The sequence below is a fragment of the Salmo trutta genome, chromosome 7 (genome assembly GCF_901001165.1).
Source record: "Salmo trutta chromosome 7, fSalTru1.1, whole genome shotgun sequence".
Lineage (NCBI taxonomy): Eukaryota > Metazoa > Chordata > Actinopteri > Salmoniformes > Salmonidae > Salmo > Salmo trutta.
Window position 1 is genome coordinate 49,353,579 of NC_042963.1, and position 13,999 is coordinate 49,367,577.

General features: G+C 41.7%; 2 protein-coding genes across 12 annotated transcripts in view; both read left to right on the forward strand.

Moving 5' to 3' along the window:
* The first annotated feature begins 2,010 nt into the window (after positions 1-2,010).
* LOC115197599 (actin, alpha cardiac muscle 1-like) lies at positions 2,011-7,245 on the forward strand. Its single transcript, XM_029759271.1, has 8 exons — positions 2,011-2,109; positions 3,722-3,873; positions 4,511-4,750; positions 4,916-5,000; positions 5,174-5,335; positions 5,735-5,926; positions 6,431-6,612; positions 6,841-7,245. Exons 2-8 carry the CDS (start codon positions 3,745-3,747, stop codon positions 6,982-6,984), a joined length of 1,134 nt encoding a protein of 377 aa, XP_029615131.1. The 5' UTR covers positions 2,011-2,109; positions 3,722-3,744; the 3' UTR covers positions 6,985-7,245.
* Positions 7,246-9,504: 2,259 nt separating this feature from the next.
* LOC115197597 (SH3 and multiple ankyrin repeat domains protein 2) overlaps positions 9,505-13,999 on the forward strand; it is a 174,058-nt gene continuing 169,563 nt past the window's right edge. For 10 of the 11 annotated variants that reach the window (XR_003879034.1, XM_029759264.1, XM_029759260.1 and 7 more), the window contains exon 1: positions 9,506-9,912. The gene's annotated coding sequence lies outside the window, so the exon portion shown is untranslated. Of the gene's footprint in view, positions 9,913-13,999 lie in introns of all 11 variants that reach the window. The other variant, XM_029759268.1, reaches the window with a different exon arrangement.

Here is a 13,999-nt window from a genome sequence, read left to right on the forward strand (position 1 = left end):
AATGTTTAATGTGAGTCTGGAAGGAGAGTTTACAGTCTAACCAGACACCTAGGTATTTGTAGTTGTCCACATATTCTAAGTCAGAACCGTCCAGAGTAGTGATGCTGGACGGGCGGGAAGGTGTGGGCAGCGATCGGTTGAAGAGTATGCATTTAGTTTTACTTGCATTTAAGAGCAGTTGGAGGCCACGGAAGGAGAGTTGTATATCATTGAAGCTCATCTGGAGGTTAGTTAACACAATGTCCAACGAAGGGCCAGAGGTATACAGAATGGTGTCGTCTGCGTAGAGGTGGATCAAAGAATCACCACCAGCGAGAGCGACATCATTGATGTATACAGAGAAGAGAGTCGGCCCGAGAATTTAACCCTGTGGCACCCCCATAGAGACTGCCAGAGGTCAACAGGCCTTCCGATTTGACACACTGAACTCTATCAGAGAAGTAGTTGGTAAACCAGGCGAGGCAATCATTTGATAAACCAAGGCTGTTGAATCTGCCAATAAGAATGTGGTGATTGACAGAGTCGAAAGCCTTAGCCAGGTAGATGAATACGGCTGCACAGTAATGTCTCTTATCGATGGTGGTTGTGATATCATTTAGGACCTTGAGCGTGGCTGAGGTGCACCCATGACCAGCTCTGAAACCAGATTGCATAGCGGAGAATGTATGGTGAGATTCGAAATGGTCGGTAATCTGTTTGTTAACTTGGCTTTCAAAGACCTTAGAAAGGCAGGGTAGAATAGATATAGGTCTGTAGCAGTTTGGGTCTAGAGTGTCTCCCACTTTGAAGAGGGGGATGACCGCGGCAGCTTTCCAATCTATGGGAATCTCAGACAATACGAAAGAGAGGTTGAACAGGCTAATAATAGGGGTCATTGTCATTGACATGACAGAATTCAATTAACTTCATTGGAAGGAGTCAAGCCGAAGCCTGAGGGACACATTCTCTGGTCATTGAACACTGAGCAGTTGTAACTGTGTTGCTTCCTTCCCTCTCCTTGTCCCAACCTGGACTCGAAACAGGGACCCTCTAAACACATCAACAACCATCGCTCCACAAAAGCAAGGGAAACATTCACTTCAAGGTCTCAGAGTGAGTGACGTCACCGATTGACCACTACTAGCGTGCACCGCTAACTAGCTATGCATTTCACGTAGGTTACACTCACCTCCCTTTGACTTCCTCCTCCACAGCAGCAATCCTATCAGCTGGACAGAGCCTAACTGAGTGATCCGGGTCAATAACATTAATATTACAGTGTTGCTCCCGTCCCTCTCCTTGGCCCAACCTGGGATCGAACCAGGAACCCTTTGAACACATCAACAACCATCGCTCCACAAAAGCCACAACCCTTGCAGAGCAAGTGATACAACCACTTCAAGGTCTCAGAGTGAGTGATGTCTCCGATTCAACACTACTAACGCGCACCGCTAACTAGCTAGCCATTTCACATCGGTCACACAGTCACCATAGATGTTTATTTTGGTTTGTTAAAGTATGTCCTACATTTATATTGGTTAAAACAGTCTTGTCATTGTATGTCTTTATATGACTTTTGTCCACTCCCATTGCTAGTGAGTCTCTGAAACGTCCTTTGAAGGCCTGGCGGGGGTTCCATAAAGGCTTTGCGTTGTCACTTGTCTCTGGTTGGTTGGCTGTAACACTGTGTTATGAATTACAGACAGACATACAGACAGACAGACAGACAGACAAAGGGCCATATCTCCATTATGACTGATGCACCAGACCTTATTTATAGTGGCCTCCAACATGCCTTTCTCTGCAGACGCATCATCAACCTGTCTTCCAGTTGTCCAACTATAGACCAGGGCTCCGCCAACCAGCTATAAATTATCAGAGGCCAAATGAGACTCTTGAGTGAGTGTGTGTGCACGTGTGTGTGTGTGTGTATGTGCTTTTCAGTTCCGCATTGGTTTGTAAGGGTGACAATGTCTCCTAAAAAGGCCTGAGGTTTTGAAGGTATGTGATGGCATGGGTCCTGCGTATTCCTATTTAAATTCAGAGAGCAGGTGAACCAGGCGCACTCTCCTCTCGTCTCTCTCTCTTTCAAGGGACTGTAACACATCGCCTCCTGTCCAGCTCTCCAGGGTAAGTCCTGCACACATGCAATACTCTGTTTCAATGGGATTGTGGGATTACCGTAATAGTCATTTATCTCATAGTATTACATTTACGCAAGTCATTTGGCAGATGCTATTCTCTCATCCAAAGCAACTTACGATCAGTGGCTTTATCATAATTACCACACATGACCATGTAATCTATACGTATCATTTATACTTAAACACAGAACACACAGTATGTTACAGGCATGTATGGACCCCAGGAAGAGTAGCTGCTGCTTTTGCAACAGCTACTGGGGCTCTTATTAATAAATACCAAATACCAAATAGGAGAGAAAAAGAGCCATTCAAGCATTTTCTGACAGATTATGTTAATATATAAGTGATCTCACAACCACCCTGCTAATGTGGGTAGGAAATGCAAAGTCCTTGCTTTAATAGATTTTTAAGAACTTCTTTTGACTGTGTTTTAGGCTGTTGGTTAGGACCATCACAGAAATACCTTTTAAGCACTTAAAGCGATAAAAATGTAACACTGTCCTCTGTTTTGTACATTACAATAACATAACAGTTGGTCAATCAAATCATTGGTCAGTCAACTAAAAGTGAGTTATGGGTCCAGCATGGCATATGAGAACAGCAACAAGAACAGCACAGACAGTCAGCACAGACAGACAGACAGACAGACAGACAGACAGACAGACAGACAGACAGACAGACAGACAGACAGACAGACAGACAGACAGACAGACAGACAGACAGACAGACAGACAGACAGACAAACAGGCAGGCAGGCAGGCAGGCAGACAGGCAGACTATCCTGGTGAAGTGATTGTATTTTTTGTGGGGGGTCAAAAACAGACAGACACACACAGAGAGAGAAACACACACACACACACACACACAGACAGACAGACAGACAGACAGACAGACAGACAGACAGACAGACAGACAGACAGACAGACAGACAGACAGACAGACAGACAGACAGACAGAATGGGAAGGGCAGCTACTGTTAAAGACATGCTCCGGAGCTTTGGCAACTATTAAGCCTTTTTTAAACCTCCCGCTTTGGGCTGGATGTGTCAATGTGTAGTTCATACATGCATAATCTATGAGCAGAATTACTGTTTTACATCAATTATCCACAAAATCCCTAGTTTGAAGTGACTGTGTTTCTGGAAGCTGTGCTTCTCCATTTTCCCTCCATTTTCCCCCATGTGAGCCAGCAACCTAGTAATTAAATGTAAACCAATGAGCTTCAGTCCCTCGCCACTTGAGTGACAGCTAGCAAGAGTCACATCATGCACACACAGCAGAGAGAGAGAGAGCAATGACATGGTGCACATATCTGCACATATGTGACGTAGTAATTTTCAGGGACCACTCGTGAGCACTACTTTCAGAACTACTGGCTAAAAAGTAAACTCTTTAATGCGGTAATACCTTATTTTGTTACTACCATATGCTGTGTGTGAAACACATTGCACTCTGATACACCTGACAACTGGTCTGTTTGGTGTGTGTGTGTGTGTGTGTGTGTGTGTGTGTGTGTGTGTGTGTGTGTGTGTGTGTGTGTGTGTGTGTGTGTGTGTGTGTGTGTGTGTGTGTGTGTGTGTGTGTGTGTGTGTGTGTAGGCCCACAGTAACCAGACTCAACCATGTGTGACGAGGAAGAGACAACAGCCTTGGTATGCGACAACGGCTCAGGACTGGTGAAGGCTGGCTTTGCCGGTGACGATGCCCCCAGGGCAGTGTTCCCCTCTATTGTGGGGCGCCCCCGTCATCAGGTCAGACCCCATCTTACTCTCCTCTACTACCCTTCCATGTCAATCAGAGGGTCATTCCTGAAATAGAGCCGCAACACTATTGTTAGTCTGTCATTGCTCCTACAGTATGGCTAACCTGGGCTCAGATCTGTTTGTGCTCTTGCCAACTACATTGCTGTCATTACCAAGCCAAACATGGCATGACGACGAGTGAAAAGGAGTTGGCATGATGGCACAAACAGACTGGCACTCAGACTACAGTACAGGCACGTTTCCTGAAGCCAGATGAAGCCTAGACCTGGACAAAAAAAACCATTCAATGGAGATTCTCTATTGAGCATGCTTTTTAGTTTAGTAGGTTTAACCTGGGTCTGGGAAACCAGACCGTGTGTGTGTCATTTGCAGATCAATATGTGTCTGTTGCTGTTCATGTTCACATCTGGACCACAGGAGGCTGCTGAGGGGACAACAGCTCATTAAAATGGCCGGAATGGATTAAATGGAATGGCATCAAACACCTGGAGACCATCTATTTGATGTATTTGATACCATTCCACTAATTCCACTCCAGTCACTACCAAAAGCCCGTCCTCCCTGCTGTGACCTGTACCTACTGTACATATGAATGAGCCTTGCCTGTCTCTCTCTTCCCCTGCAGGGTGTGATGGTGGGTATGGGTCAGAAGGACTCCTATGTAGGAGACGAGGCCCAGAGCAAGAGAGGTATCCTGACCCTCAAGTACCCCATTGAGCACGGCATCATCACTAACTGGGACGACATGGAGAAGATCTGGCATCACACCTTCTACAATGAGCTGCGTGTGGCCCCTGAAGAGCACCCCGTCCTGCTCACTGAGGCCCCCCTCAACCCCAAGGCCAACAGGGAGAAGATGACCCAGGTGGGTCACCTGCCTTAATTAATCCAATTACCTGGCTGGTAATCTTATGCTGTTGAGCATTACAACATAACTAATGTTGATTGATGATATTATTATATTTGCGTTATATTATTATTAGTTGCATTGCCAAATAATGGATTTATGAGCCTGTTTTCTTCCTGGCAGATCATGTTTGAGACCTTCAATGTGCCAGCTATGTATGTGGCCATCCAGGCTGTGCTGTCTCTGTATGCCTCTGGTCGTACAACAGGTGAGTGCGCCTCCTAACCCAAAACTGACTACTGTAAAAAAGTGACTTACGGTACAGCGAATGCATACATTTTAGAATATTTGGCACCAGCAGGAATGAAAAACCCACAACCCTGGCATTGACCACTATGATGCTCGTCAGTGTGTTTGTACTAATGTGTCTCACCTGTGCAGGTATTGTGCTGGACGCTGGTGATGGTGTGACCCACAACGTGCCTGTGTATGAGGGTTACGCCTTGCCCCACGCCATCATGAGACTGGACTTGGCTGGCAGAGACCTGACTGATTATCTGATGAAGATCCTCACTGAGAGAGGATACTCTTTCGTTACCACCGGTAACCATGGAGACCTTTTAGATACAACCAAACTCATCTACAACTATATCAATATTCACAGACATTTTTATTTTGTACCTTCCAACAGTATCATAAAAAATGTCACCTTTCACCCAGTTTATATGATGTGTCAACACCTGACTTTTTTGTTTAATTGCATCTTGTCACCCTTGTTGATCTCTCATTATCTTACAGTGTATCCTATTGGCACAATAGAGTAACTGCAATCCTTCATTATTTTCCTAGTGTAGTGACTGTGCCTGTAGAAGAGCCTAATCAGTGTAGTTAGAATTGACACATAGGTTAAGGTGCCCCCTACAGTTACCGTTTCTTCCTTTATGCCTGTCCACGGTTGGCAACATGATCTCACAAACTCAATGCTATATTTGAATCCCACAGCTGAGAGAGAGATTGTCCGTGACATCAAGGAGAAGCTGTGCTACGTGGCTCTGGACTTTGAGAATGAGATGGCCACCGCTGCCTCCTCCTCCTCTCTGGAGAAGTCCTACGAGTTGCCCGACGGACAGGTCATCACCATCGGTAACGAGAGGTTCCGTTGCCCAGAGACCCTCTTCCAGCCCTCCTTCATCGGTCAGTACAAATTCTTACAACTTCACAATGTTCTATAGCCTGGTCCCAGATCAGTTTGTCTTGTCAACTCCTATATGGCTGTTGTCAAGACAACACAAATGGATCTGGGACCAGATATTCTGTAGCACAAGTAATGCATATAAGATCATACAGGATAAGAGCAAGTAAAAGTCACCATATGGGTCATTCATGAAGGATATTTATTATTTATTTATTTATTGATATCATTTTCACGAGAGTACTCTATGTGTCATTATTTCATTGTCTATTATATCTTGCTTATGAAGTTGGTGGTTTGGTTTTATCCTCTCTTTTCCAACGGAGGCTTCACTACACATGACAAGGCTCAGAATCCATTGCTCTGTTTCTCTATTTTCTTGCCCAAGACTGTTTGTCCCATACGTATGCAGTTCACAATATGGGTGTAAAGACTGTTATTTGTTATCTCCATAGGTATGCAGTTCAGAATATGGGTGTAAAGACTGTTATTTGTTATCTCCATAGGTATGGAGTCTGCTGGTATCCATGAGACCACATACAACGGCATCATGAAGTGCGACATTGACATCCGTAAGGACCTGTACGCCAACAACGTCTTGTCCGGCGGTACCACCATGTACCCTGGTATCGGTGACCGCATGCAGAAGGAGATCACAGCCCTTGCCCCCAGCACTATGAAAATCAAGGTATGTATAATATATGCATCTTATTCTCTTTGATAATTACATCCACCTAACCTTACCACCATCCAATTACTGTGAGTCAATTATTTAACAGTGATGAACCTAAAAGTACTTTGAGGAAAAAGTTTCAAAGTACCCTTGGTGAAGCAAAGTTTGATTAGTATAGACACTTGACTTTGCATAAAAACCCAACTTGACTTGGTCCTAACCGCTGACTGTCGCTCCCTGTAGATGATCGCCCCCCCTGAGCGTAAATACTCAGTCTGGATCGGCGGCTCCATCCTGGCCTCCCTGTCCACCTTCCAGGCCATGTGGATCAGCAAAGACGAGTATGAGGAGGCCGGGCCCTCAATCGTCCACAGGAAGTGCTTCTAAATTACACTCACCTCCTATCTCGACTCTCTTCCTGCCCTAAAATCATTGCTCTCTGTTTTTCTCATGTGTCTCTAATCCCCACAAACGACCCATTGTATCTGTTTACTATTTGTGCAATCTGTATTATGGGTCATCGGACTATCAGGATATTTACAAGCATTTCGCTACACCCGCAATAACATCTGCTAAACACGTGTATGTGACCAATACAAATTGATTTGATTTGATATTGCTAAATAAATGAATTCTGCCTTTTGACTTCCCTGTGCAGTTGCCTCTGTGACCTTATGAAACATAATATAATCAGGTTCATCAAAAGTAGTTTGACAAAAATGACTTCTTCCAGGACAATTTTGCACAATCACAAGTCTACAGTGTTAACAGATGTCACAGAGCATGGAGAGTAACTGCATTTCCATTCCACTAATTAGACATTCTGGGATATGCTTATATATTATTTACACATATGACATTTGACATTTTCTGTTGAAAGCTTTCTCAAACATAGAAAAAAAATGCTAATATACTTCCATTATTATCTGAGTGGACTCCATACATTTACATTACAACTACACATCAAATGAAGTGGTTTGGGTTTGATGTTTAGTTTGATGTAGATGAGGTCCCAGTTGAAATATACTGTAATGTGATGCAAAGCCCACTGGGTGGCAGAAGTTAGTCTTTTCAGGGCGGCGAAGTCACTCGCTACGACCCGTTTAGTAAGCTCTTGGGTGTTGTTTGCACACTAGCTATATGATGACAAACAGTCAAATATGTTTCAGGCAACAGATACATCAACATACAGAGAATATTATTTAATCTGTACTACAGGTTAGATAATATTTGGAGCCACAGCCAAATGTAGAAGCAGTGTAGACATGCACTGTCGTCTCCATCCTCCCAACATGAGAAGAAGACATGTAATTACAATCTAGGACAGAAGCGGTGAGTTCCATGGACGTGTCTTTCTAACGACACTCTGCTACATGCTATATTCCCTGCTGAAAAGGGAATGTCTCGTCTGCTTCTTCACGTGGTACCAATCAGAGGGAGATTGCAGTACTACTGTCCAGGGAACACGAGAGCGTCTTGATTATCTGACTTGGGTTACTTCTGAAATCCTGTTCCCTGTATAGTGCAACACTTTCGACAGTAGCTTAGTGCACTACTTTTGAGCAGCGCCCTAGTCAAAAGTAGTGCACTACAGTGAATTTGCACTTCACCTGGAAAAAAACTATCTTCCGCAGAGATTTTTAATTGATAGACATGAATACATTTGCAATTCTGTGTTGAAAACGGAATGTTACTACACCCGCAATAACTAAATATGTATATGCGACCAATAACATTTTATTTGACTGTTATGTAAATGGTTTTATTGGTCTAGCAAGCTGTCTGAAAGAGAAAATGACAAATAAGACTAATCCCACCCTGTAAATTGCTGCACCTCATTTCACATTTCACAGTACAAAAATGCAATTCATTTGTTATTACTGTGGAGGTACCATGTACTTTTTGAATAAATAACAGTTAAGTTTTGTATTGAATGGGCTTCTGTACCCTAATATCTCTAGACAAATCCATTGATTTCTATATATTTGTGCGGTTGACAAGGGCCACAATGTCGTGATTATAGGCACAACTGACCAAAAAATTCAGACACAATAGAAGAACGGGGAAACAACATATTTAGCTGTTTGTCTTTCTTTGAGCAGCCAGACAGACATGAACTTCCTTCACCTGCATGCTTGGTTATAATACATCCCAGGGTTACTTCTCAGTTTCTTGCTCTGTGAGTGGTTGTGATTTCTCATGGAGAGAGCTACTGTAACATAAGGTTATGATGCCAAACTTAGTTCTGCAGCCAGCCAGCCCAGCAGCCTCTGACCCACTTCTGTCTCGCCTCTCCTCTCCAGGCTGGGTAGAGGAGTTAAAGATAAATTAAGGTGGAGGTATCAGGGATGGGAGGGGGGTGATTTATTTTCCCCCGACCACATCTCTCTCACAGGAAGGAAGGAAGGAATCAAACAGGAAGAGAAAGGGACCACAGAGGTGGATGTAGGCTACACAAGATGACACCTTTTCAATCGGGTTGGGTGTACAGTAGTCTACATATCAATGGTCGATCCCCATTAAAATAAAATTATACTGTATGTAGTTCTATGCTGTATATGATTAAAATTTTGTTTTGAATATTTAGAATTGTTTACAAATATGTTATACTGTAGATAAAAAAATATATGCTTACAGGGAATTATGTTCATATGTTTGGTTCTATAATTCAAGCATCACTTAAATGTTGACCAATGTTTACAACTATGTTATAGGCCTAGACTAAGAAATAAAGCTGTATTTGTATTGATTTGAGTTGAAAAGATAAAGTTACAGGTAATATTCATTACCATTTATTATACTTAATTAATACTATTCCCAGCAGGTTCCTGGTAAATATCTAATGATGTTGTTTTATTCGTCTATGTGTGTAAAACAAAATATGTGGGAATATAACTATTACAAAACAGAATTATTAGGGGGGAAATATTTCCCCCTGGGGTCCATACTGTAGCTTAGCTGTGGTGTTAAGACAGTTGCAATAACGACCCCTCCTCCATCGTGAAGCCCTCTCTCTCTCTGCTCCCCTCTCCTCCACTCTACTCTGCTCGGTTTATCAGCCTCCTGTTTCTAACTCCCATCATTCCCTGCGATACCCCGGGCGCGCGAGCTCAGCAGATGTAGCGCACACACCACGTTCCATTTCAGAAAACGATACTTAAAACAGAGAGAAAAATAACATTACAATCGTTTTACCCAGTCCACGAAGCCTTCAAAGTTTTGGCAGTTTTTGGTTTCACTCCAAACGAAGGTGAAGACGTAGGCTAGAGGAGGAGAAAAGGAGAAGTCGCGTACCCCCTGCTCCAATATCTCAAGGTAAGTGGTAGGCTATTGTTTTATTCTCTCATCGCTATATGTAAAAACAACAACAAAATAATACGGATCTGGTATATGGAATCGAAGTTCAAGTACAGAATAAGTACATTTATATTTACATTTTGTATAGCCTATAGACTAGCCTATTACTGATTTGAATAATATACAGTTTTCCCTGTCTCACTTCAAAATCATGGTCACTTGAAAAACTACAGTGATATGTATAAAATGTGTGGTTTCATTTGGGCAATAAGACAGGGATCATCAACTAGATTCAGCCTCGGGACGATTTCTTCTTAAGTGGATGGTCAGGGGGCCAGAACATCATCTCAAATAATTTGAAGAATGCAAATTGACTGCAAGAACCCAGACAGATGGGTATAGCGTTTGACTAAAACATAATCTTTTCAAACCTTGTTTACATTTGTATACGATTACATATACAGTATCTCCCTATTATGTGTGGAAATACTTTGAAACAGATATCTGTATACTATATATATATATATATATATATATATATATATATATATATATATATATATATACAGTGCCAGTCAAAAGTTTGGACACACCTACTCATTCCAGGCCTTTTCATTATTTTTACTACTTTCTACATTGTAGAATAATAGTGAGGACATCAACAATATGAAATAACACATATGGAATCAAGTAGTAACCAAAAAAGTGTTAAACAAATCAAAATATATTTTATATTTGAGATTCTTCAAAGTAGCCACCCTTTGCCTTGTTGACATATTTGCACACTCTTATCCTTATCTTAACCAGCTTCATGAGGTAGTCACCTGGAATGCATTTCAATTAACAGGTGTACCTTGTTAAAAGTTAATTTGTGGAATTTCTTTCCTTCTTAATGCGTTTGAGCCAATCAGTTGTGTTGTGACAAGGTGGGGGTGGTATACAAAAGATAGCCCTATTTGGTAAAAGACCAAATCCATATTATGGCAAGAACAGCTCAAATAAGCAAAGAGAAACGATAGTCCATCATTACTTTAATACATGGTCAGTCAATCCGGAAAATTTCAAGAATAGTGCAGTCGCAAAAACCATCAAGCACTATGATGAAACTGGCTGTCATGAGGACCGCCACAGGAAAGGAAGACCCAGAGTTACCTCTGCTGCAGAGGATAAGTTCATTAGAGTTAACCCCTGTGCGGCCTCGACGTCCAGCGAATAATCCTATCCCATTACCATAACAAAATTTAATAAAAAACATTTTTCAATTTAAAAAAAAAATTATATCGTTTTATAGATACACCTCTCCTGAATCGAACCACGTTGTCCGATTTCAAAAAGGCTTTACAGCAAAAGCAAAACATTAGATTATGTTAGAGGAGTATATGTAAAAGTAGCCACATAGCCATTTTCCGACCAACCACATGCATCACAAATAACCAAAAAACAGCTAAATGCAGCACTAACCTTTGACAATCTTCATCAGATGACACACCTAGGACATCATGTTACACAATACATGCATTCTTTTGTTCGATAAAGTTCATATTTATATATAAAAACAGCATTTTACATCGGTGCGTAACGTTGACTAACTATTTTCCCTCAAATGCATCCGATGAAACAGCGCTACAATTTACTAAATTACTATTCGAAAACATTTTTAAAATGTAATATTGTCATTCTAAGATTTATAGATGAATGTCTCTTGAAAGCACCTGCAATGCCAGATTTAAAAATAACTTTACTGGGTAATCACACTTTGCGATAAAAGGGGATGCGATACTCAGAACAATAGGCTAGCAATACAGGTCAGCTCCATCTTGGAACAATCGCATATCAAATCTAGCCTTGTATACTATTGTCAATAATCCCTTACCTTTGATTATCTTCATCCTCAGGCACTTCCAGAAATCCCAGGTCCACAACAAATGTATTTTCGTTTGAAAAAGTTCATCCTTTATGTTCCATTAGCTTGTTGTTGTTAACGCGTTCTGAAGGCTGCACCAAAAGTTCCGACGTGCGCGGGGCTACTCTTTCAACAAAATGCATTTTTTTGTTATTTAGGTTCGTTCAAACATGTCAAACGTTGTATAACATAAATCTTTAGGGCCTCTTTCAACCAGAGCTCCAATAAAATTCTAGGGGAACGATTGCATTGTCTTTATAAACGTTTCGAAAGGGGAGGGTAGACAGGGGCGCCGCCGGCGTCATAATGGTGATGGCCCTCCTCATGTGACCAATTTCAACAGCGTCTCATTCATTCAGTTTTCACAGTAGGAGACTCAAACCACTTTGTAAAGACTGGGGACATCGAGTGGAAGCAATAGGAAGTGCTCAATGAACCATAGCTCACGGTGTGATTAATAGGCAACGTGATGAAGTTGAGTCCGCAATTCAGAATTCCACTTCCTGTTTCGATCTGTCTCGGGATTTTGACTGCCATATGAGTTCTGTTATACTCACAGACACCATTCAAACAGTTTTAGAAACTTTAGGGTATTTTCTATCCACAAGTATTAATTATATGCATATCCTAGCTTCTGAGTTTGAGTAGTAGGCCGTTTAAAATGGGCACACATTTTTTTCAAAATGCGCTGTGGCGCCCACTATCCTAGGCGACCGTCAAGAGGTTAACTGCACCTGAGATTGTAGCCCAAATAAATCCTTCAGAGAGTTCAAGTAACAGACACATCTCAACATCAACTGTTCAGCGGAGACTGCATGAATCAGGCCTTCATGGATACTTGCTTGGGCCAAGAAACATGAGCAATGGACATTAGACCAGTGTAAATCTGTCCTTTTGTCTGATGAGTCCAAATTTGAGATTTTGGTTCCAACCGCCATGTTTTTGTAAGACGCAGAGTAGGTGAACGGATGATTTCTGCATATGTGGTTCCCACCGTGAAGCATGGAGGAGGAGGTGTGATGGTGTGGGGGTGCTTTGCTGGTGACACTTTCTGTGATTTATTTAGAATTCAAGGCACACTTAACCAGCATGGCTACCACAGCGTTCGGCAGCGATACTCCATCCCATCTGGTTTGCGCTTAGTGGGACTATCATTTGTTTTTCGACAGGATAATGACCCAACACACCTCCAGTCTGTGTAAGGGCTATTTGACCAAGAATGAGAGTGATGGAGTGCTGCATGAGATGACCTGGCCTCCACAGTCACCTGACCTCATATTGTTTGGGAGAAGTTGAACTGCAGAGTGAAGGAAAAGCAGCCAACAAGTGCTCAGCATATGTGGGAACTCCTTCAAGACTGTTGGAAAACCATTCCAGGTGAAGCTGGTTGAGAGAATGATAAGAGTGTGCAGAGTTGTTATCACGGCAAAGGGTGGCTACTTTGAAGAATCTAAAATCTAAAATCTATATTTGATTTGTTTAACACTTTTTTGGTTACTAAATGATTCCATATGTGTTGTTTACTAGTTTTGATGTCCTCACTATTCTTTTACAATGAAGAAAAAAGTATAAATAAAGAAAAACCATTGAATGAGTAGGTGTGTCCAAACTTTTGACTGGTACTGTGTATATATATATATATATATATATATATATATATATATATATATATATATATATGTAAATAGGTATTTCAGAAAACTTGGGGGACCCACAGACCAAATTCGGCTACGGATTGCCATTTGGGGAGGCTACTATAAGACAATTCCATGTTCTCTGTTTTCAATGCCGTTGCTTGGCACAATTTCAAAGGTCTGCATTCAAAAAGGAGATCAGTCTTAATGGTTAACATTTTAGAGTAATCAATTGATCAATGAAGCCGGAAAAACGTTTATGACTCTTGGCAAACTAGGAACGCCAGACTGTGCTGTTCCTAACAAGACTATACTTCACAATAGTACAATGAAATTAGTGGAGTCTGGCAAGTGCAATACTTTTGTCCTCAGATATAAATAAGTCAAATATTAGCCTACTTAAAAATGATTATTGTCAGAAATATGAAATCAGTTACCACCTACCATCCAGTCAATGCTGCTGAAACTTCTTGAACATAATCTCTCTTGACAGAAAACTTGCTCACCCTGAGATACTGTTTTGCATTCCAAATGGTACCATTTACATTTTTGTCATTTAGCAGATGCT

Excerpts from the sequence above, each read along its gene's own strand:
- LOC115197599 (XM_029759271.1), top strand. The coding sequence starts at position 3,745 with ATGTGTGACGAGGAAGAGACAACAGCCTTGGTATGCGACAACGGCTCA. Across the intron at positions 4,751-4,915 it reads ACAGGGAGAAGATGACCCAG|ATCATGTTTGAGACCTTCAA; the intron begins GTGGGTCACCTG and ends TCTTCCTGGCAG. Across the intron at positions 5,001-5,173 it reads TGCCTCTGGTCGTACAACAG|GTATTGTGCTGGACGCTGGT; the intron begins GTGAGTGCGCCT and ends TCACCTGTGCAG.